This window comes from Mauremys mutica, chromosome 13, assembly GCF_020497125.1.
Source record: "Mauremys mutica isolate MM-2020 ecotype Southern chromosome 13, ASM2049712v1, whole genome shotgun sequence".
Classification (NCBI taxonomy): Eukaryota; Metazoa; Chordata; order Testudines; family Geoemydidae; genus Mauremys; species Mauremys mutica.
In genome coordinates, this window is record NC_059084.1 from 33,024,454 (window position 1) to 33,042,907 (window position 18,454).

At 52.9% G+C, this 18,454-nt stretch overlaps 1 protein-coding gene across 7 annotated transcripts in view; it reads right to left on the reverse strand.

Annotated features, from left to right (window-relative positions):
• The window catches only part of CEP250 (centrosomal protein 250), a 153,221-nt gene that overhangs the window by 12,493 nt on the left and 122,274 nt on the right, over positions 1-18,454 (reverse strand). For all 7 annotated transcript variants that reach the window (XM_044985125.1, XM_044985126.1, XM_044985124.1 and 4 more), the window contains 7 exons: positions 16,208-17,937; positions 13,672-13,831; positions 12,601-12,925; positions 11,024-11,151; positions 10,616-10,736; positions 9,134-9,288; positions 4,206-6,626 (listed from right to left, as the gene is read on the reverse strand). In XM_044985125.1, coding sequence (XP_044841060.1) covers positions 4,206-6,626; positions 9,134-9,288; positions 10,616-10,736; positions 11,024-11,151; positions 12,601-12,925; positions 13,672-13,831; positions 16,208-17,937 — 5,040 coding nt within the window. The remainder of the gene's footprint in view (positions 1-4,205; positions 6,627-9,133; positions 9,289-10,615; positions 10,737-11,023; positions 11,152-12,600; positions 12,926-13,671; positions 13,832-16,207; positions 17,938-18,454) is intronic.

Genomic DNA, 18,454 nt, shown 5'->3' on the forward strand with positions numbered 1-18,454 from the left:
ACGCGACGGCGACCTGCGTCGGGACCGGGAACGGGACCGGGACCGGGAGCGTGTTCCGTGTCGTTCGCCCAGAGAGGGGGGCCGTGTCATTCTGGCTGGCTTCCCCGCTGAGACGACAGCCCGCACCGGCGGTGCCGGGGGCCGGAGGCTCGGTGCCTCTATGAGCCGGATCAGCTCACGCGCGGAGGAGAATGTCTCCGGCGTCGATGGCAGCCTTGGCTCAACCACGGTCGGTGCCGGGGAGCGTGGCGGTGCCGGACTCGACGGCGCTTGCGGTGCCGGAGTCGAGGGCCCAGGGCACGTTTTACGCACGGCCGCTGCTACTCGCGCGGCGTCCTCCGTGCGGGCCTTTGCCACTGCCTTCGCCAGCTGTTGTTTGGCGGAAGGCGAAAGCGAGCGGTGCCGGGTCTTCTTAGCCGCCGGCTTAGGTACCGGGGCCGCGGTGCCGGAACGGCTCGGTGCCGCGGGTGCACTCTGCACTGATGAAGCCTTCGGTGCCAGCGCGGACGGTGCCGGGGGTTGGAGGGACGCCTCCATAAGGAGCTGTTTTAAGCGAATGTCTCGCTCCTTACGGGTCCGCGGCTTGAATGCTGAGCAAATCGCACACTTGTCCGTGCGGTGTCCTTCGCCCAGGCAACAGAGGCAGGAGCCGTGAGGGTCACCAACCGGCATAGGCCTCTGGCACGCTGCGCAGGGCTTAAAGCCCGGTGCCTTGGGCATGAGCCCGCACCGGGGAAGGGAAGGGAGGAAATACCCCCCTTATCCTTACCTAAAATACTAACTAACTAACTACAGAACTAACTATACTAACACTAAACAAACTATGTACAACAAAAAGTAGCGAGAGCTAGGGTTGTGGAGTACAGAGAGCACTCCACTGTTCCAACTGGCCGTCACGGGCGGTAAGAAGGAACTGAGGAGCGGACGGGCCGGCTGAGGTATATAATGGGCGCCATAGCGGCGCCACTCCAGGGGGCGCCAGCCGGCCCGCCGGGGTTGCTAGGGTAAAAAGTTCCGAGATGCCGTGCACGCACGGTGCGCACACCTAACTGGAATGCATAGGAGCAATCACTCGAAGAAGAACAAGGTGACTCCCAAGAAGAGTCACGTGAACTACATCAAAGAGCTGACATTTGGGGTCTCTGGCCTTCATGGTGATGGCGTAGGACATGTCAGTGGTGAAGCCACCTGACTCGGCTTAGCGAATGGGGCTAGGTCTGCACTGGCAGAGCTCTCATCTAGAACTGAGATTTAGTGGTTTTGGCTGATCCAAGCTTCTGTTTTGAGGCTTTGTTCTTTAGGAAACTGTGGGCTGCTCTTGTGCCAGACTTAAGGATTTCTTGGAGTACCTCCAAGAGGGTTATGAAATCCTCTCCACATCTTCAGTGCTAAAGGCAATATCTGCTCTGAGGCAGATGGAATGGTTCTGCTGCACTGAATCAAAACTGGGGGGCAGAGGATGAACAATGCACCAACTGCTAAAAGTTTATGGTGCTGAGAACACAGAGCAGGTGCACATGCACCAGGAGGCCCAGGAAACACAGAGCAATAGGTTCCCTAGCCCAGGAGACTGGTAAGGTGTGGGTCTATCCAATTGTGACAAAGTGGAAATTTCTCCTAGTGCTTTGGATGAGAATCGTGTGTGCCCCAGTTTCCCCTACTTGCTGCATGTGTACCCAGACGGTGGGAGAAGGGTGATTACTCTTTGCCTAGCTGCCTGGGCCGCACATCCATGATGAACCTAGAAGACAATGATCCAGACATCTGGCTGCCTAGCAACTAATGACCATGGACTGCCAACCCATCCCCCACTACCATTTGTCATGGTACCACAGGCCCAGTGCTCTTTCCCTTGGCTCCGTACAGTTCCTGGGAGGAACCCCCCTTAGTGTGTCAGTCCTCTTCGAGGGTTGCACTCTCTCTGTGGGGCTAAGCCCTTTAAGCCTCCATCGCCTCCTGGGACCACACCTCTGAGCCTTCAGCACGCCTGCCTCACTCCGTGAGGTCCCCTCAGTGAGTCCACTCGCACTGGACCCCTGAAGGGAGACTTGCACACCCAAAGGAAGCAATGCATCCCCAACCTCTTTAGACTGGAGTGACTCTCAGACAGCACTGTAAAACAGAAGATTTGTTAAATGTCTGTAATATGGCGTAGAAAGCCTTTAAGTGAGCATAGAGAATGGGAAGCTACAGCCAAATCCATCTGAGTCTGACCAGAGCCCAGGGCTCCCTCTCACAGACCCCAGTTCAGCAGCGTTCCTGCTTCTTGCAGACCACACTTAACTCACTCAACCTGCTCCTTCTCCCTCCTTTGTCCCTCTTCCTGGGCAAACAACTCTTGGTTCTTGGCTGGTCCAAAGTGGCTGGTTTCCTCCAGAGAGGAGTGGGTAAGCAGTCCGTGGTTAGTAGCTGTTAGACAACCAGATGTGTGACAGCTAAACCTGCCTGGACATGGCAGAGCTGACCAGCTGAAAGCACTCACACCCGTAGTGTGGGTGATCATTTACCAATGGAAAGATTACCAAGGGACGTAGTGGATTCTCCATCACTTGAAGTGTTTACACTGAAATGGGAGGTCACTTTTTTAAAGTTTCCCTCTAGCTCAGCCAGAATCTACAGGTTCAATGCCGAAAACACTGGATGAGGTTCTCTGGCCTGTGCTATGCAGGAGGTCACACTAGATGAGTCAACAGTGTGCCCTTGTTGCCAAGAAGGCTAATGGCATTTTGGGCTGTATAAGTGGGGGCATTGCCAGCAGACCGAGGGACGTGATCATTCCCCTCTATTCGACACTGGTGAGGCCTCATTTGGAGTAGTGTGTCCAGTTTTGGGCCCCACACTAAAAGAAGGATGTGGAAAAATTGGAAAGAGTCCAGCGGAGGGCAACAAAAATGATTAGGGGGCTGGAGCACATGACTTATGAGGAGAGGCTGAAGGAACTGGAATTGTTTAGTCTGCAGAAGAGAAGAATGAGGGGGGATTTGATAGCTGCTTTCAACTACCTGAAAGGGAGTTCCAAAGAGGATGGATCTAGGCTATTTTCAGTGGTAGCAGATGACAAAACAAGGAGTAATGGTCTCAAGTTGCAGTGGAGGAAGCTGAGGTTGGATATTAGGAAAAACTATTTCACTAGGAGGGTGGTGAAGCACTGGAATGGGTTACCTAGGGAGGTGGTGGAATCTCCTTCCTTAGAGGTTTTTAAGGTCAGGCTTGACAAAGCCCTGGCTGGGATGATTTAGTTGGGGATTGGTCCTGCTTTGAGCAGGGGTTTGGACTAAATGACCCCCTGAGGTCCCTTCCAACCCTGATATTCTATGATTCTATGATCAGTGGTCACCAACGGGTTGATTGCGATCGACTGGTCAATCCTTCTCCGGCGACACAGCAGGGCTACTGCTAAGACAGGCTCCCTGCCTGCCCCACCCCACGCCGCTCCCAGAAGTGGCCAGTGCGGCCCTGCAGGCGGGGGTCTCCCTCCGCGCACTGCTCCTGCCAGCAAGCACTGTTCCTGCAGCTCCCATTGGCTGGGAACAGGGAGCTGTGGCCAATGGGAGATGAGGGGGCGGTACTTGCAGAGAGGGGCAGCGCATGGAGCCACGTGCCGCCCATCACCCCCAGGGGCCACAGGGGTATGTTAGCCCCTTCCACGAGTGGCATGGGGCCGTGGCAGGCAGGGAGCCTGCCTTAGCGGTAAGTGCAGCCTGGCGGGAGGTCGCACCCCAAACCCCAGCACTGAGCCCCCTCCCAGAGCCAGTACCCCCACCCCCTCCTGCACCCCAACACTCTGCCCCAGACCAGAGCCCCTGGTGCACCCCAACCCCAGGCCCCAGGCTCAGCCCAGAGCCCCCTCCCACACTGCAAACCCCTCAGTTCCAGCCCAGAGCCCGCACCCCTTCCCGAATCCCCAACCCTCTACCTCAACCCAATGAAAGTGAGTGAGGGTGGGGAAGAGCAAGTGACCAGGGTGGGGGAGGAATGGAGTAAGTGGGGTGGGGCTTTGGGGGAAGGGGTGGGGTAGATCCTCAGTTGCCCTTAAATTCAAAAACTGATCTTGGGTGTAAAAAGGTTGTTTAATCTTGGATTAGATGATCATAATGGTTCCTTCTGGACTGAACATCTATGAATCTAAACAAAGTGCCATTGGATTCCTAAGACAGAAATAGACAGGCATCCTTTTCATGCAAGTCACCCACCAAACTGCCTACCTGAAGATGAAGCCGATCCTTATCCCGCTCTGATACCATGCTCTGTAGGACAGCCATTTCCTCCCTCAGGGTCCTACTGGCTGCTTCGCTCTGGGCCAGGGACAAAGCCAAGGCCTGTGCTTTCTCCCTCCATTCTATCTCCACACTCTCAGTCTGCTTCAGAACAGCCATCATGTGCTCCAGTTCCTGATCCTTCACCTTTTTCTCCTCTTCCAGCTGTTGGATCCACACCTTCTGCCTTTCCAATTGCTGGTCTCTCTCCTGGAGAACCTTCCTCTTGGCTGCCTCCTCTGTCTCCCATCTCAGGAGTTTCTGGATTTGGTTCTTTAGAGTCTCCCCTTCACCAGCTCTCCTTTGCAGAGCTGAGGTGAGCTGCTTCAGGAGCTCACCCTGTGTCCTCAGCTCCTGCTCTCTCCCTTTCAGAGTCTCCTCCAGGCCCCTGACTCTCTCTCTCTGGTGTTTGATCTCCTCATCCTTTTTGGCCAGTGTCTGCTGGAGATGCTGGAGACATTCTTGAAGACCCTTCACCTCCTCCTCTTCCAATTGTTTTCGCTTATCTTGGGCCTTGATCTCCTGTTCCGTCTTGTTCAGGGCTTCTTCTAGAAGCTGCTCTCTCTCTCTGTGATGTCTCTCCTCCTTCTCAGCCAGTGTAAGCTGGAGACGGTGCAGGGTCTCCTGCTCTTCCTCTCGGTGCTGGAGCTGTTGAATGAGAGTCTCATTCTCCCACTCTCGCTCTCTTACAACTTCCTCTAGACAACTTGCTTGGTTCTGGCAGGACTTTAGTGCCACCTGCATTCTTTCTTCTTGAAGCTGGTATATGCTAATTTGCTCCGCCTGCTTGAGGAGTTCTACATCCTTCTCCTTCACTATTTGGCTCATTCTGTCTAGATCCTGCTGTAAGCTCCTGACACACTTTTCTTCCAGCTCTTTCTGCCCTAACAGCTCCTTGACATGCCCTTGCAAATACTCTATCTCCTGGTCTCTGGCTTGTAGAGACGATTTGGTATATTCAAGTGTCTTCAAGACAGCCTTAGTCTGTGTCACTGCATCTTCCTCATGCTGCTGAAGCTTATGGATTCCTTCCTCAAGGGCCTCTATTTCCCTCTCTCTCCCCCGCAGAGTCACCTGTGTTTGTTGAAGATTTGCTTGCATGGCTCTTGCCTGCTTCTCCTCCTCTGTTTTGTACTCCTCATATTGCTTTTGCAGGGATTCGATTTCTTGCTCTCGCTCCCTTAATATTGCTTCAAGACGGTCAAGAGTTTTCACCTCTTGCTCAACTTCTCTTTCTTGTTTTTGGAGTGTCCAGATCTGCTCTTTCTGAGACTTAATCACTCCATCTCTCTCCTTTAGTTCTTCCTTGGCATATTCTAAATCTCTCTGTAAAACCTTCATCTGCCCTTCTGCTTCTTCCTCATGTTTCTGTATTTGCTGCATTTGGAATTCCAGCTCTCTGTCTTTGTCTTTTAAGGCTGCTTGTGTTTGCTCCAGATGTTCACAAAGAGACTTTAGCTTCATTTCCATCTCTTCCTTAATATTCTGAATTTGCTTTTGTTGTGACTCAAGCTCTTGATCTCTCTGAGTCAGAGTGAGGGTCATCTGTTTTACTTTCTCCCGCAGGTCCTGTAGCTCTTCCTCCCGCTGATCCTCATACTGCTGGAAACTCCTTATCTGCTCCCGCTGCGATTCGATCTCACTCTCTTTGTCCCCGAGAATTGCTTTCATGTGTTCTAGGCTTGTGCGCAGAACCTTCACCTGCTTTTTCTCCTCCTCTTTCAATTCTTCAGCTACCTTTCTCTGAGACATAAGCTCACAATCTTTTTCCCTCAAGTCTGCTTTGATCAGATAGAGCTCCTCCAGCAGAGCTTTCATTTGTGATCTTCCATGTTCTTCCAGAGTCTGGATTTTCTCTTCCTGGAATTTAATTTCCTTTACTTTCTCCTGTAGGTTTAAAGTCAGTCGTTCTAGAGCAGTCTTCTGCATTTCCCTCTGATTCTCTAGTTCCTGAATCTGTTCTTGTTGGGATTCCACCTCTCTGTCCTTCTCCTCTAGGTCTTTAGTAAGGTGATCTAAAGCTGTTCTTTGCACTTCTCTCTGCTGCTCCAGCTTGCTAATCTGTTCTTGCAGTGTTTCCATTTCTCCATCTCTCTGGCTTAAGGCAAGAGTCAGGTGATCCAGATTTTCCTGCAAAGCCTTCCCCAAGGCAGCCTCCTTCTGCAATGTTTGGATTCCCTCCTGTTGAGTCTCTGCTTCCTCACTTTTCATTTTCAGGGCAGAGAGGGTTGTTTGAAGCTCTTGTTCTAGGGAGCGGCTCATCTTTGCTGCTATGTTTGCCCGAGTCTCAGAGGCAGAGACTGATTCCTGTAGAAGGTCCATCTCCCGTACCAGTTTCTCCTTAGCTGTTTGCAGCATGTCCCGTTCATGCTGAAACAGAGAGAAAATGACTTGAAAATAAATCTAGATAACTCTTCCCATTTCAGAACTGGGCTGTAGCTCTACTGCCTGGATGATGTGACACCCAAATTCTGCAAGTGTGGCTCTTAATGGAATAACTCTTCTGGTTGGGGTGGCTTTTCTCTCCCATCTAATTTTTCTTGTTCTTTGGTCACTCTTTATCTTTACCAGTGAGTTTGCCTGAAGTGTCTGGTGAATTTGCTCAGATATGCAAAGGCTAGTGTATATCCAATTGCCTTTGATGAAGTGGTGAATGAATTAATACATTTGCACTGCTGAAGACGAGCAGCGCAAGGTGGTATGTTCCTGTTGTACCCAGGCTGGGAGCTGGGGGGAATTCAGCTGGTGCCCTTCTCTGTGTGATTCATGAGTGGCTCTGGGAGCATTCATGCTATATAGCTGGGTATGGTGCTCTGTATATGGTTATCCTGAGTGATAACAGTGCCTGGAGGGGTTTGCTGCTTGTCAATAGCAAAGCATTGTGGGAGACAGCTCAGGCTGGAGAGTTAAGGGGGCACAGCGGTCCAATGGTCCCAGGCTGCACCCCAGGGATCCTATCACAACTATTACAAAAGTTAACCTGAAAAACTGTATTGTAATTGTATTGAAAAACTATTGTAAGTATGTCTGGCTAATTCCAATCCCCTCCAGCTATCCTCATTGACCCCTTTCCTCTTCCTCCTGCCTACTGTACTGTGTTCATCTCCTTGCTAAGATAAACAGTCCCATGCCTTTCAACTTCTCTTCATATGGAAGTTTATCCAAGTCTCTAATCATTCTCATCATGTGTCCTGAATCAAGCACTGTGTTACAGGTGAGGGCATTCCATTAATTTAGAGAATGGCATTACAATTATTTTAAAAATTCTCTTTGCATTTATCAACATGGAATTTCATTTGCCATCATGCTGCTTATTTGTGTAACTTAGTTAGGTCCTTCTGAAGTTAGTCTTCTCCAGCCTTCACTAGTCTTAATAATTTTGTGTTATCTGAAAATTTTGCTTCCTCAATACTTAAAAACCTTTTCCAGATAACTAATATATTAAACAACACTGGTCCTAGCACTGAGCCCTGGGGCAGCCAGCTGTTAAACTTTTTTCAACTATGAAAGTGAACCAAGCATTCCTTCTCTTTGTTTTCTGTCTTTTAGGCCCCAACTCTGCAAATACTTATGCAAGTGCTTAACTTCACAGCTGTGAGTAGTTCCAATATTTGGGGTCGGGAAGGAATTTTCCTCCAGGGTAGATTGGCAGTGGCCCTGGAGGTTTTTCGCCTTCCTCCGCAGCATGGGGCAGGGGTCGCTTGCTGGAGGATTATCTGCTACTTGAAGTCTTTAAATCAGGATTTGGGGACTTCAACAGCTGAGTCAAGGGAGAGAATTATTTCAGGAGTGGGTGGGTCAGCTTTTGTGGCCTGCATCTTGCGGGAGGTCAGACTAGATGATCATAATGGTCCCTTCTGATCTTAAGTTCTATGATTCTATGATATGTGGAAGTCTTTGCAGAGTCAGTACCTTAACCAATTTCTGATCCATAACAATACTTTGCCTCTCATACCATGACTATTCCATTTCCTTTACATCCCCTTCTGAGGGACATTGTCAAAGACTTTGAAATTCCAATAAATTACATCAACCAGTTCTTCTTTACCTATTACTTTAATGACAGAATTCTAATAGATTAATGAGGCACAGTTTTCCTTGGCAGAAGCTGTGCTGTTTAAACACTATGACAGGCTCTTTTAGATGTTTTATAAAACTTACCAAGTACGGAAGTACCTAAATCTAAATTTAGCTTCCTGCGTTCCCAGGGTCGCTAGTACTAGTATGTACCATGGCCACAGCCTGCTCCCCAGAACTCACTGGAAGTCTGTCCAGATGTCGCATAATATCAGCCACCTTCACACACACACCAAAGGGTTCTCACGCTCACCAGACGCCTGCCCAGCTATTGATATTCACAGTGAACAAACCCTGCCTATGTCTCCCAACTGAAACCCACTCTTTCCTTACAGCAGTCTCCTCAGTGTGTGAAGATTACCAGTGGCTCATGAAAATCCCAAGCCTGGAACAGCAGGGGTACGAGTGGAGAGAAGTGAAATGCATTGGCAGAACTCTAGGGGTGGAACTCAGACTGGAATAGTGAGGATACTGTGGATCAGCAGCCAGGTGGCTCAGCAGCACTGCATGGGAAGCCTAGGACTGGATAACAGGGCATGACAGAGGGGCTACAGGAGGGATGGGGAAACTTGCTCAATGTCTGCACACTCTGTCTGGTTACACATGCTTCTAACTTTGAGGGGAGCACCAGAAATTAGAAAATAGACATGGGAGATGGCACTGTGCAGGAGTTTTCAATTTAGTGACTCTGGGGCCAGGGCAGGGTTGTTCCCAAGAATGCAGTGTTAAAAGAGCTCTGTCCAGGCTTTCCTTGAATGGCCATTATGTAACAAAGCTTCAGGGCCATCTGCCAGCCTCACCACAACATCCCTTCTTTGCTTCTCGGTGCCCTCAAGGCTCCTCTCCAAAGATGCAACCTCCCCATGCAACGTCACAACCTCCTTCTTTAGGGCAACGACCTCTTCTTGCAGCGTGGCCTGGAGTGAGCCCTGCTTCCCTTCTACCATCCGCATCTCTGCAATGGGGAAGGGGGAGAAGAGGAACCAAAACAAAACCAAACAATGCTGGGCAAGAGCCATGATCTTTCCATTCAACTGCCCTTTGCTTCCCAGGCTCCAGCCCACAATGGGGAGATTGGGTTATGCTCAGAGAAGTATCTTGGTCTGAGGTATTGGCTTAAGGAAGTTCAGGTGAAACCAGAGTTCAGAGGCAGAGGGAGTGAACAAGGCATAGTCAATAAGATTAGGTCAACAGACTGGTGCAAGTGAGCATCATCAGTATAGTAGTGAGAGCTGAGGTGGATAAGATTACAAAAGGAAAATATATAGAAAGGAAAAGGATGAATACCAACTGACGTAGGGCTCCATCCAAGAACAAGTCTGGGTGCAGAGGAGCTGCTACCACAAAGGAGGGAGCAATAAGGTTGCAAAAGGATGTTGCAGAATTAGAAAGAGTTCCAAGATGGGCAATAAGGGGCTCTGCCATAGAGAGAGACTGAAAAGTCTCAGACTGTTCAACTAGGCCTAGGGGACATGACAGAAGCCTATAAAATACTGACTGGTCTAGGGCGGGAGGATAGGGAGTTTATGTCCCACTACACAGGAACAGGGGACAATCCATGACATTGAAAGGCAGACAATTCCAAGTGCTTGGTGGGTACGAGTGGTGCCATGACAGATGAGAAGCCAAGATGCCCACATAGCTGTGGTATGGAGGGGTCCACACTACTGGAGGCCGAGGGAAGCGAGGAAGAGTAAGAGAGACAGGATAATTAGCTACATGTAGGGGAGTAGTTACTGTGCTATAGCCTAGGGCAAGACCCAAAGTGAGATCTGTTTGAGGGGCTGTTTGTGAAAAGTGACTGGGGAGATGAGAGACAATGTCTCCATCAAGCATTTTGCTGAGGGCGGGAGATTCAGCAGCAGCCTGTGCTCAGACTGTATCAGGGCTAGGAAGGGGAGGGTTGAGAAGGAAGCAGAAGCGGCAGATTGTAGAAAACTGGGGAAGGTAGCAGAGGCACATGATTTATTGACAACTGCAATAACACAAGGATCCTGGGGGAAGAGATAGAGCTAATGCACTGGAAAATGGAGGAGAAGCCTCCGTTACTCAGGAATGCCCCAGGTTAGCCCAGGGCAGGAGGAGGGAAGAGAGGACTCTTCAAGCACTGCAAGGAGCACTGCAGGGAACCAAGGCTGTCTCTGCAATGAGTCACCATCTATTCAGGAGCGCCAGTCTGTGTGGGCTCTCATGATGGCTCTTCCTCTCCCACAACTGCCATCTTCACTCCCTTGCTGATAAAGCAGAGTGGGCCTGTACAGTGGGAAGGGGGGCAGCCATACCTTCCTGGCTTTGGGACAACCACTTCTGCAGCTCTTGAGTGTGGGCTCTGAAACAGTCCCTCTCGGCCTCCTTTTTGCTCAGCTCTTGCTCCAGCTTCTGAGCCTTGTTCCTGGCATCATCCTGGAGAAAGCAGGAGAGGCTGTATGAAGCTACACACACATGGTTCCAGGACAGCAGAGAGGGGGAAGCCTAGGGCATAGACTCAGACATGGCAGGGCCATTACCAACAGGGGCAGTAGTAGTGAGTGGGATCCCTACAGAGGGGATATTCCCCTCTCCCCATGATGGAGCAGGTCTAGGCTGCACTGACACAGGGAACTAGAGCCAGTTCGGCCACACCACCTTATTTTGCTGCCTAAGCTCAGCAGAGGGGCAGGGGAAGTGAGTGCACTGAGGAGAGCAGTTACCCGATCTTGCAGAGTCTGCCTCAGGTCCTGGTGCAGGTTCCGGAAGGCTGTTGCCACTTTCTCTGCTGTGAGCTCTATGGGGAGGGCCTTAGATTGAGGCCCAGTAAGCCCACAAACACGGTCCTGTTCTGGAAATATAAGCCCTGGGATCAGTGTTTGGCCAAAGGGTCGCCAGTGACAGAGCCCTGCTTACACGTAGGAGAAGCTGGCAGAGTTTGGAGACCTCCCAGGGGCAAGTCCCATAGATGTGACAGTGAATAGGTGACACACTGCACATTACCTTGACTGCCCATTGGTGCCACATCACATGTGGCATTCTCCAACGGCTACTGGGGCTGAGGTTGCTTCCCCATTCACAAACACTGCCTTAGTTCTCTCTGCAGTGAGCTTTTGGGGGCATAGGCTTGCCCTCCGTGCCCGTCCTGGCTTTAGAAACAAAGGCTGCCCACGCTTGCCAACAGCCCCATGTTTCTGCTCTGTGTCCCACATCTCCGTTTGTTCCAGCAAATGGGGCTGGAATATGGCCCAGCCGCAAATCTCTTATACACACTAGATGCTATTGCCAGGCGTGCAACCTCTCTGTCAACATATCAAAAACAGGTACTGCTGGCTTTCCTTCACACAGGAGTGATCTGCAGCACTAAGCCAGGAGAGACAGTCTCCTCCCACACCACTAGCCCTCAGCAGCAGCTCCCCTCAGGAGGCAGTAACATGCAGAGGGAGGCGGGATGTCAGAGACACCTCTTGGAGGCACTGGCAAGGGAGGGAGAAATGGCCCCTGGAGAAAAATGGGGGAGGGGAGTAAAGCACACAATGCAATTTCATCAGCTCTGAGAAACACTGGCACATCCCCATACAGCCCTGCCCACTTGGATTTCTCCCACCCAGGCTTAGTACTTGTTTTTGATACGTTGACAGGGAGGTTGCAATGAAATATCCTTACAAAATCCATGCAAAATTTTCTGGGGGCTTCTTGGAGCAATGTCCCAGGGGACATTTCTAAGTACTGGCAACTGTGCCATGTGGGACTCCATGCAATCAGCAGCACAGGTGGGCTGATGACCAGCTCTGGGCTCTCTGGCTTGTAGTGCTTCCTGCATCTTGCATGGCATCCCATAAGATGTATAACCCATCATCCATGGCGCCTGCTACTGAGGTCACCCATGCAGATCTGGAGTCCCTGGAAGCCTCTAACCAGCCCTAAGGCCATCCCGATCAGCAGTTCCAGAAGAAGTAGAAGGACACTCCTTCCGGGGGCCAGAGATGGCTGGAACGTGTTACACTTTTCAAATGTAATATGCTGTCTGTTCGCCCAGAATGGAGGGCCAAGAATTGCTGTGTCAGAGACTGAGGACTTCTCATGGGCCAAGAGCCAGAGTAAAGGGTTCCCCACTGTTCCTAGCCTTCCCCAACCAGAGCAAGGCCACTGGGAAGCGATATGGGCCAGGAAATCAGGCTAGGAAGGGAACCCCAGTCTCCTCCACTAGGCTGTAAAGCCTTCTCAGCTGGGGACAGATCCACATGGCCTTCTGGGGGTAAGCCTCTAGCACACTGCCACAGACACCAGCCACACTCACCTGCACTCCATGTGACAAGGTCTCCACTTGCAAGAGTGCTGCCACGCAGTGTGTGCTGCAGAACGGTGTGCAGCCTGGCCAGCTGGGACTCTGCTTCACAGCGGGCACTGCTGGCGCGGTGGCACTCCACAGCCAGTGCCTCTGCCCGGCTCTCTGTGCTGCAAAGGCTAAGGCGCAGCTGAGACACCTCTGCCTCTACTGTCCGCAGCAAATCCCTCAAATGCCGTTCACCCGCCCGTGACTCCTCCAGATCCTGTGACAGCTGCTTCTCCTGGGCCACTAAACCAGCCTCTTTCTCTAGCACTGCCTGCCTGAGTGAGTGGACCTGCGGAGAAGAGGAACACAGGCCCTCGGGGCTCAGCACGAATACTGCAAGGGCAGGGAGGAGGAGGAGAGTCTGATGAAGGAAGCTGCTTTCAAGCGGACATCTTCCTACAGCCAAAGGCACAAAACTGAGGAGGTGCAGAGGTCAGATTGGAAATAAGCTCCGGGACCTTCAGGGACCAGGAGCTCCCCACCCGCAGGGAAACACAGATTGTTGCTCCCCGCCCCACCATGCCCTCACCGTCAGAAAGAAACCAGACGAAACACACAGGGTGAAAGAGGCTCCTGAGGGGGAGCCAGTTATGCCATAGTGGAGGTGAACTACCCGACAAAAGCACAGAGGCAGAACAGCAAGATCGTCAGTCCCTCAAGCTGTGTGTCTGGGACCGCCCACCTTCCCAGCTCTGAGCTCCCTTCCTCCTCCCCGGAGCAGAGAGAGAAGTTAGTGCTTTGCAGGGGTAGGCACAGCCACCTGGAGCCAACAACTGCAATAGAGGCTTTGAGATGCTCCACAGGAGTCTGCTGTTCTCTCTGGGGCTCAGGGTCTGCAATCAGGAGGTTAAGATGTAGGGAGGGCAGAGCCAGAGCCAGGCTTCGGCACCATAGCTCCAAGGCTGCGAGCAGGTGAGGAAGTTACAGGAGTGGAAGCAGTGAAGGAGGGGGCAGGGACCAGAGTACAGTGGCTGGGGCTGGTCCTGGGGAAGGCTGATGTGCTGCTGGGGAAGGGAATGCTGGTGTGCAGGGCACCTGTGTGTTGAGCTCCTGTATCTCTCTTCTGTGGTCAGAATGGAGCTGCTGAGCTTGGCAAATGGCTGCCTGCAGGCTGATGATCTCACTCAGCTGGGCATCATCTCTCTCCTGGAAGGTCCTGAGTCTCAGCTCCTTCCCCTCCAGGGTCAGAGCAAGGCTGAAAGAGAGAAGGGACTCAGTAATCCTGGCAAGAACAACAAGGAGTCTGGTGGCACCTTAAAGACTAACAGATTTATTTGGGCATAAGCTTTCGTGGGTAAAAAACCCACTTCTTCAGATGCACGGAGTGAAAGCTACCTAGCAGCTCAGTGCCTGGAATGGGGGAGGGGTGATGCTCTGATGGCAATGTGATGCGGGGGGGGCTCTATAATACTGGCAGCTCAGTGCCTGGAATGGAGGAGGAGTGACACTGATGGCAGTGTGATGGGGGGGGGGGTCTATAATCTTAGAACCATAGATTATTAGGGTTGGAAGGGACCTCAGTAGATCATCTAGTCCAACCCTCTGCTCAAAGCAGGACCAAATCCCTAAATTATCCCCTCAAGGATTGAGCTCACAACCCTGGGTTTAGCAGGCCAATGCTCAAACCACTGAGCTATCCCTTGGCAGCTCAGTGCCTGGAATGGGGAGGGGTGATGCTCCGATGGCAATGCGATGGGGCGGAGCTCTGTAATCCTGGCGGCTCAGTGCCTGGAATGGGGGGGGGGGTGACGCTCTGATGGCAATGTGATGGGGGGGGCTCTGTAATCCTAGCGGCTCAGAGCCTGGAATGCAGGAGGGGTGACGCTGATGGCAGTGTGATGGGGGGGGCTCTATAATCCTGGCGGCACAGTGCTGGAATGGGGGAGGGGTGACGCTCTGATGGCAATGTGATGGGGGGGGGCTCTATAATCCTGGCGGCACAGTGCTGGAATGGGGGAGGGGTGACGCTCTGATGGCAATGTGATGGGGGGGAGGGCTCTATAATCCTGGCGGCACAGTGCTGGAATGGGGGAGGGGTGACGCTCTGATGGCAATGTGATGGGGGGGAGGGCTCTATAATCCTGGTGGCACAGTGCTGGAATGGGGGAGGGATGACGCTCTGATGGCAATGTGATGGGGGGGGAGGGCTCTATAATCCTGGCAGCTCAGTGCCTGGAATGGGGAGGGGTGACACTCTGATGGCAATGTGATCGGGGGGGGCTCTATAATCCTGGCGGCTCAGTGCCTGGAATGCAGGAGGGGTGACGCTGATGGCAATGTGATAGGGGGGGCTCTATAATCCTGGCAGCACAGTGCTGGAATGGGGGAGGGGTGATGCTCTGATGGCAATGTGATCGGGGGGGGCTCTATAATCCTGGCGGCTCAGTGCCTGGAATGGGGGAGGGGTGACGCTCTGATGGCAATGTGATGGGGGAGGGAGGGCTCTGTAATCCTGGCGGCTCAGTGCCTGGAATGGGGAGGAGTGACGCTCTGATGGCAATGTGATGGGGGGGCGGGCTCTGTAATCCTGGCAGCTCTGTGACAAAGGCAGGGAGACTCTCTCTAAGCCTGACAGCACCACAATAGGGGTCCATCTAGCCCAGCATCCTGTCTTTTCACGTGGCCAATGGCAGGTGCTTCAGACGGAATGAACAGAACAAGAGAAATTATCAGGAGAGCCATCCCTGTCAGCCAGTCCCAGCTTCTGGCACTCACAGGTTTATGAACACCCAGAGCATTGGGTTGAATCCCTGATCATCTTGGCTAGTAGCCACTGATGGACCTATGTTCCAGGAACTTACCTCGTTCTTTTTTTAACCCAGTTATACTTCCGCTGGCAACAAGTTCTGCAGATTGACTGTGTTATGTGAAGTACTTCCTTTCGTTTGCTTTAAACCTGCTGCCTGTTAATTTCATCAGGTGCCTCCTGGTTCGTGTGTTATATGAAAATGTAAACACTTCCCTATTCACTTTCTCCATGCCATTCATGATGTTCTAGATCAGTGGTGCTCAAACTTGTGTACTGGTGACCCCTTTCACACAGCAAGCCTCTGAGTGCAATCCCCCCCTTATACATTAAAAACACTGTTTAATATATTTATCACTATTATAAATATTGGAGGCAAAGTGGGGTTTAGGGTGGAGGCTGACAGCTCATGACCCCTCATGTAATAACCTCGCGACCCCCTAAGGATGTTCCATACAAGGCACTCAGACATTTGAAATGTCATTAAGGGCAACCAGCTGGGTAAAGGAATTGGCTAATTATGCTGAACTGTGAGAAATCCAGCAGTCTCCAGGAGGCAACCAAGGCAATGCCAGTACAACTGCAGCTAGGTCCCTAAGGAGAACCTTTGCTGCCTGCTGTCAGAAGGAAACTGACAGGCTACTGCACAGTGCAGTCCAGGCACCCCAGTGGGAGAACGTAAGAGCAGGCCCCTAATTGCGCCCAGACCTCAGAGCTTTGGGAGATGCTCCCAGATTAGCTTGCATGTGCACAGACCGGAAAGCAGGAATCAGTTAAGATTGAAAACAAAATATCTAGCCCATATCACACTTGATTTCTGCACACCTGGCTCTTTCACCCTCCAGGGCTCTGAGAGTGGCCTGGAGCTCTGTGTTCTGACGCTCTGCCTCCTCCCATCGGCTCCTCTCCCCCTCCAGGGCTCCGACTGTGGCCTGAAGCTCTGTGTTCTGACGCTTCACCTCCTCCCATCGGCTCCTCTCCCCCTCCAGGGCTCCGATTGTGGCCTGGAGCTCTGTGTTCTGACGCTCTACCTCCTCCCATCGGCTCCTCTCCCCCTCCAGGGCTCCAACTGTGGCCTGGAGCTCTGTGTTCTGACGCTCCACTTCCTCCCATCGGCTCCTCTCCCGCTCCAGGGCTCCGATAGTGGCCTGGAGCTCTCTGTTCTGACGCTCCGCCTCCTCCCGTCTGCTCCTCTCCCCCTCTAGGGCTCCGACCATGGCCCGGAGCTCTGTGTTTTGACGCTCCACCTCCTCCCATCGGCTCCTCTCCCCCTCCAGGGCTCTGAGCCTGGCCTGGAGCTCTGTGTTCTGACGCTCCAATTCCTCCCATCGGCTCCTCTCCCCCTCCAGGGCTCTGATTGTGGCCTGGAGCTCTCTGTTCTGACGCTCCGCCTCCTCCCGTTGGCTCCTCTCCCCCTCCAGGGCTCCGACCATGGCCCGGAGCTCTGTGTTCTGACGCTCCACCTCCTCCCATTGGCTTCTGTCCCCCTCCAGGGCTCCAACTGTGGCCTGGAGCTCTGTGTTCTGACGCTCCACCTCCTCCCATCGGCTCCTCTCCCCATCCAGGGCTCTGAGCGTGGCCTGGAGCTCTGTGTTCTGACACTCCACTTCCTCCCATCGGCTCCTCTCCCCCTCCAGGGCTCTGAGCCTGGCCTGGAGCTCTGTGTTCTGACGCTCCACTTCCTCCCATCGGCTCCTCTCCCCCTCCAGGGCTCTGAGCGTGGCCTGGAGCTCTGTGTTCTGACGCTCCAATTCCTCCCATCGGCTCCTCTCCCCCTCCAGGGCTCCGATTGTGGCCCGGAGCTCTCTGTTCTGACGCTCCGCCTCCTCCCGTCGGCTCCTCTCCCCCTCCAGGGCTCCGACTGTGGCCTGGAGCTCTGTGTTCTGACGCTCCACCTCCTCCCGTCGGCTCCTCTCCCCCTCCAGGGCTCCGACCGTGGCCCGGAGCACTGTGTTCTGACGCTCCGCCTCCTCCTGTCGGCTCCTCTCCCCCTCCAGGGCTCCGACCGTGGCCCGGAGCTCTCTGTTCTGACGCTCCACTTCCTCCCGTTGGCTCCTCTCCCCCTCCAGGGCTCCGACCATGGCCCGGAGCTCTGTGTTCTGACGCTCCACCTCCTCCCGTCGGCTCCTCTCCCCCTCCAGGGCTCCTACCGTGGCCCGGAGCTCTGTGTTCTGACGCTCCACTTCCTCCCATTGGCTCCTCTCCCCCTCCAGGGCTCCAACGGTGGCCCAGAGCTCTGTGTTCTGACGCTCCGCCTCCTCCCGTTGGCTCCTCTCCTCCTCCAACGCTCCGACCGTGGCCCGGAGCTCTGTGTTCTGACGCTCCACTTCCTCCCATTGGCTCCTCTCCCCCTCCAGGGCTCTGAGTGTGGCCTGGAGCTCTGTGTTCTGACACTCTGCCTCCTCCCGTCGACTCCTCTCCCCCTCTAACATCTTCTGGATATGAGCAGCCTCCAGTATCTTCTGGTTGGATAATTTTTGCACCTCGTTCAATTGCCGCTGAGCCTCCAGGCCAATCTGTTGCCAGGAATCCTTGGTGACCACTAGCTCTTGCTCCTGAAATATGACAGAAGAATAGTGGAGGAGCCAGAGGTTAAAGCATGCAATAGCCTTCCTGTATCCTGTGGGGAAAGCAAACAAGCAAATTGAAGTATCATCTGATCTTCAGAGTGCCAGGTTCAAATTAGATATTGCTCATATGTTTGGAGACCTAAGAGGAGCAGTTTGTTCATCCAATCCCCACCACCCCTAGAAATAAAAACACCAGCAGCAGGAGAGATGGCGATATGCCACTGTGCAGCTGGGATCAGGAGCAAATGCCAGGGTGACAGGCAGAGGGACTGTCCCTGCCAGCCAAGATTGGGGTGGGATTTGAGTGAGCAGCAGAGTGATGGAGAGAGGCACCGTCCCCACCAGCTGAGATCAGGGGTGAACAACCAGGCAAAAGACAGAGGGACATAAGAACATAAGAATGGCCGTACCGGGTCAGACCATCTAGCCCAGTATCTGTCTACCGACAGTGGCCAATGCCAGGTGCCCCAGAGGGAGTGAACCTAACAGGCAATGATCAAGT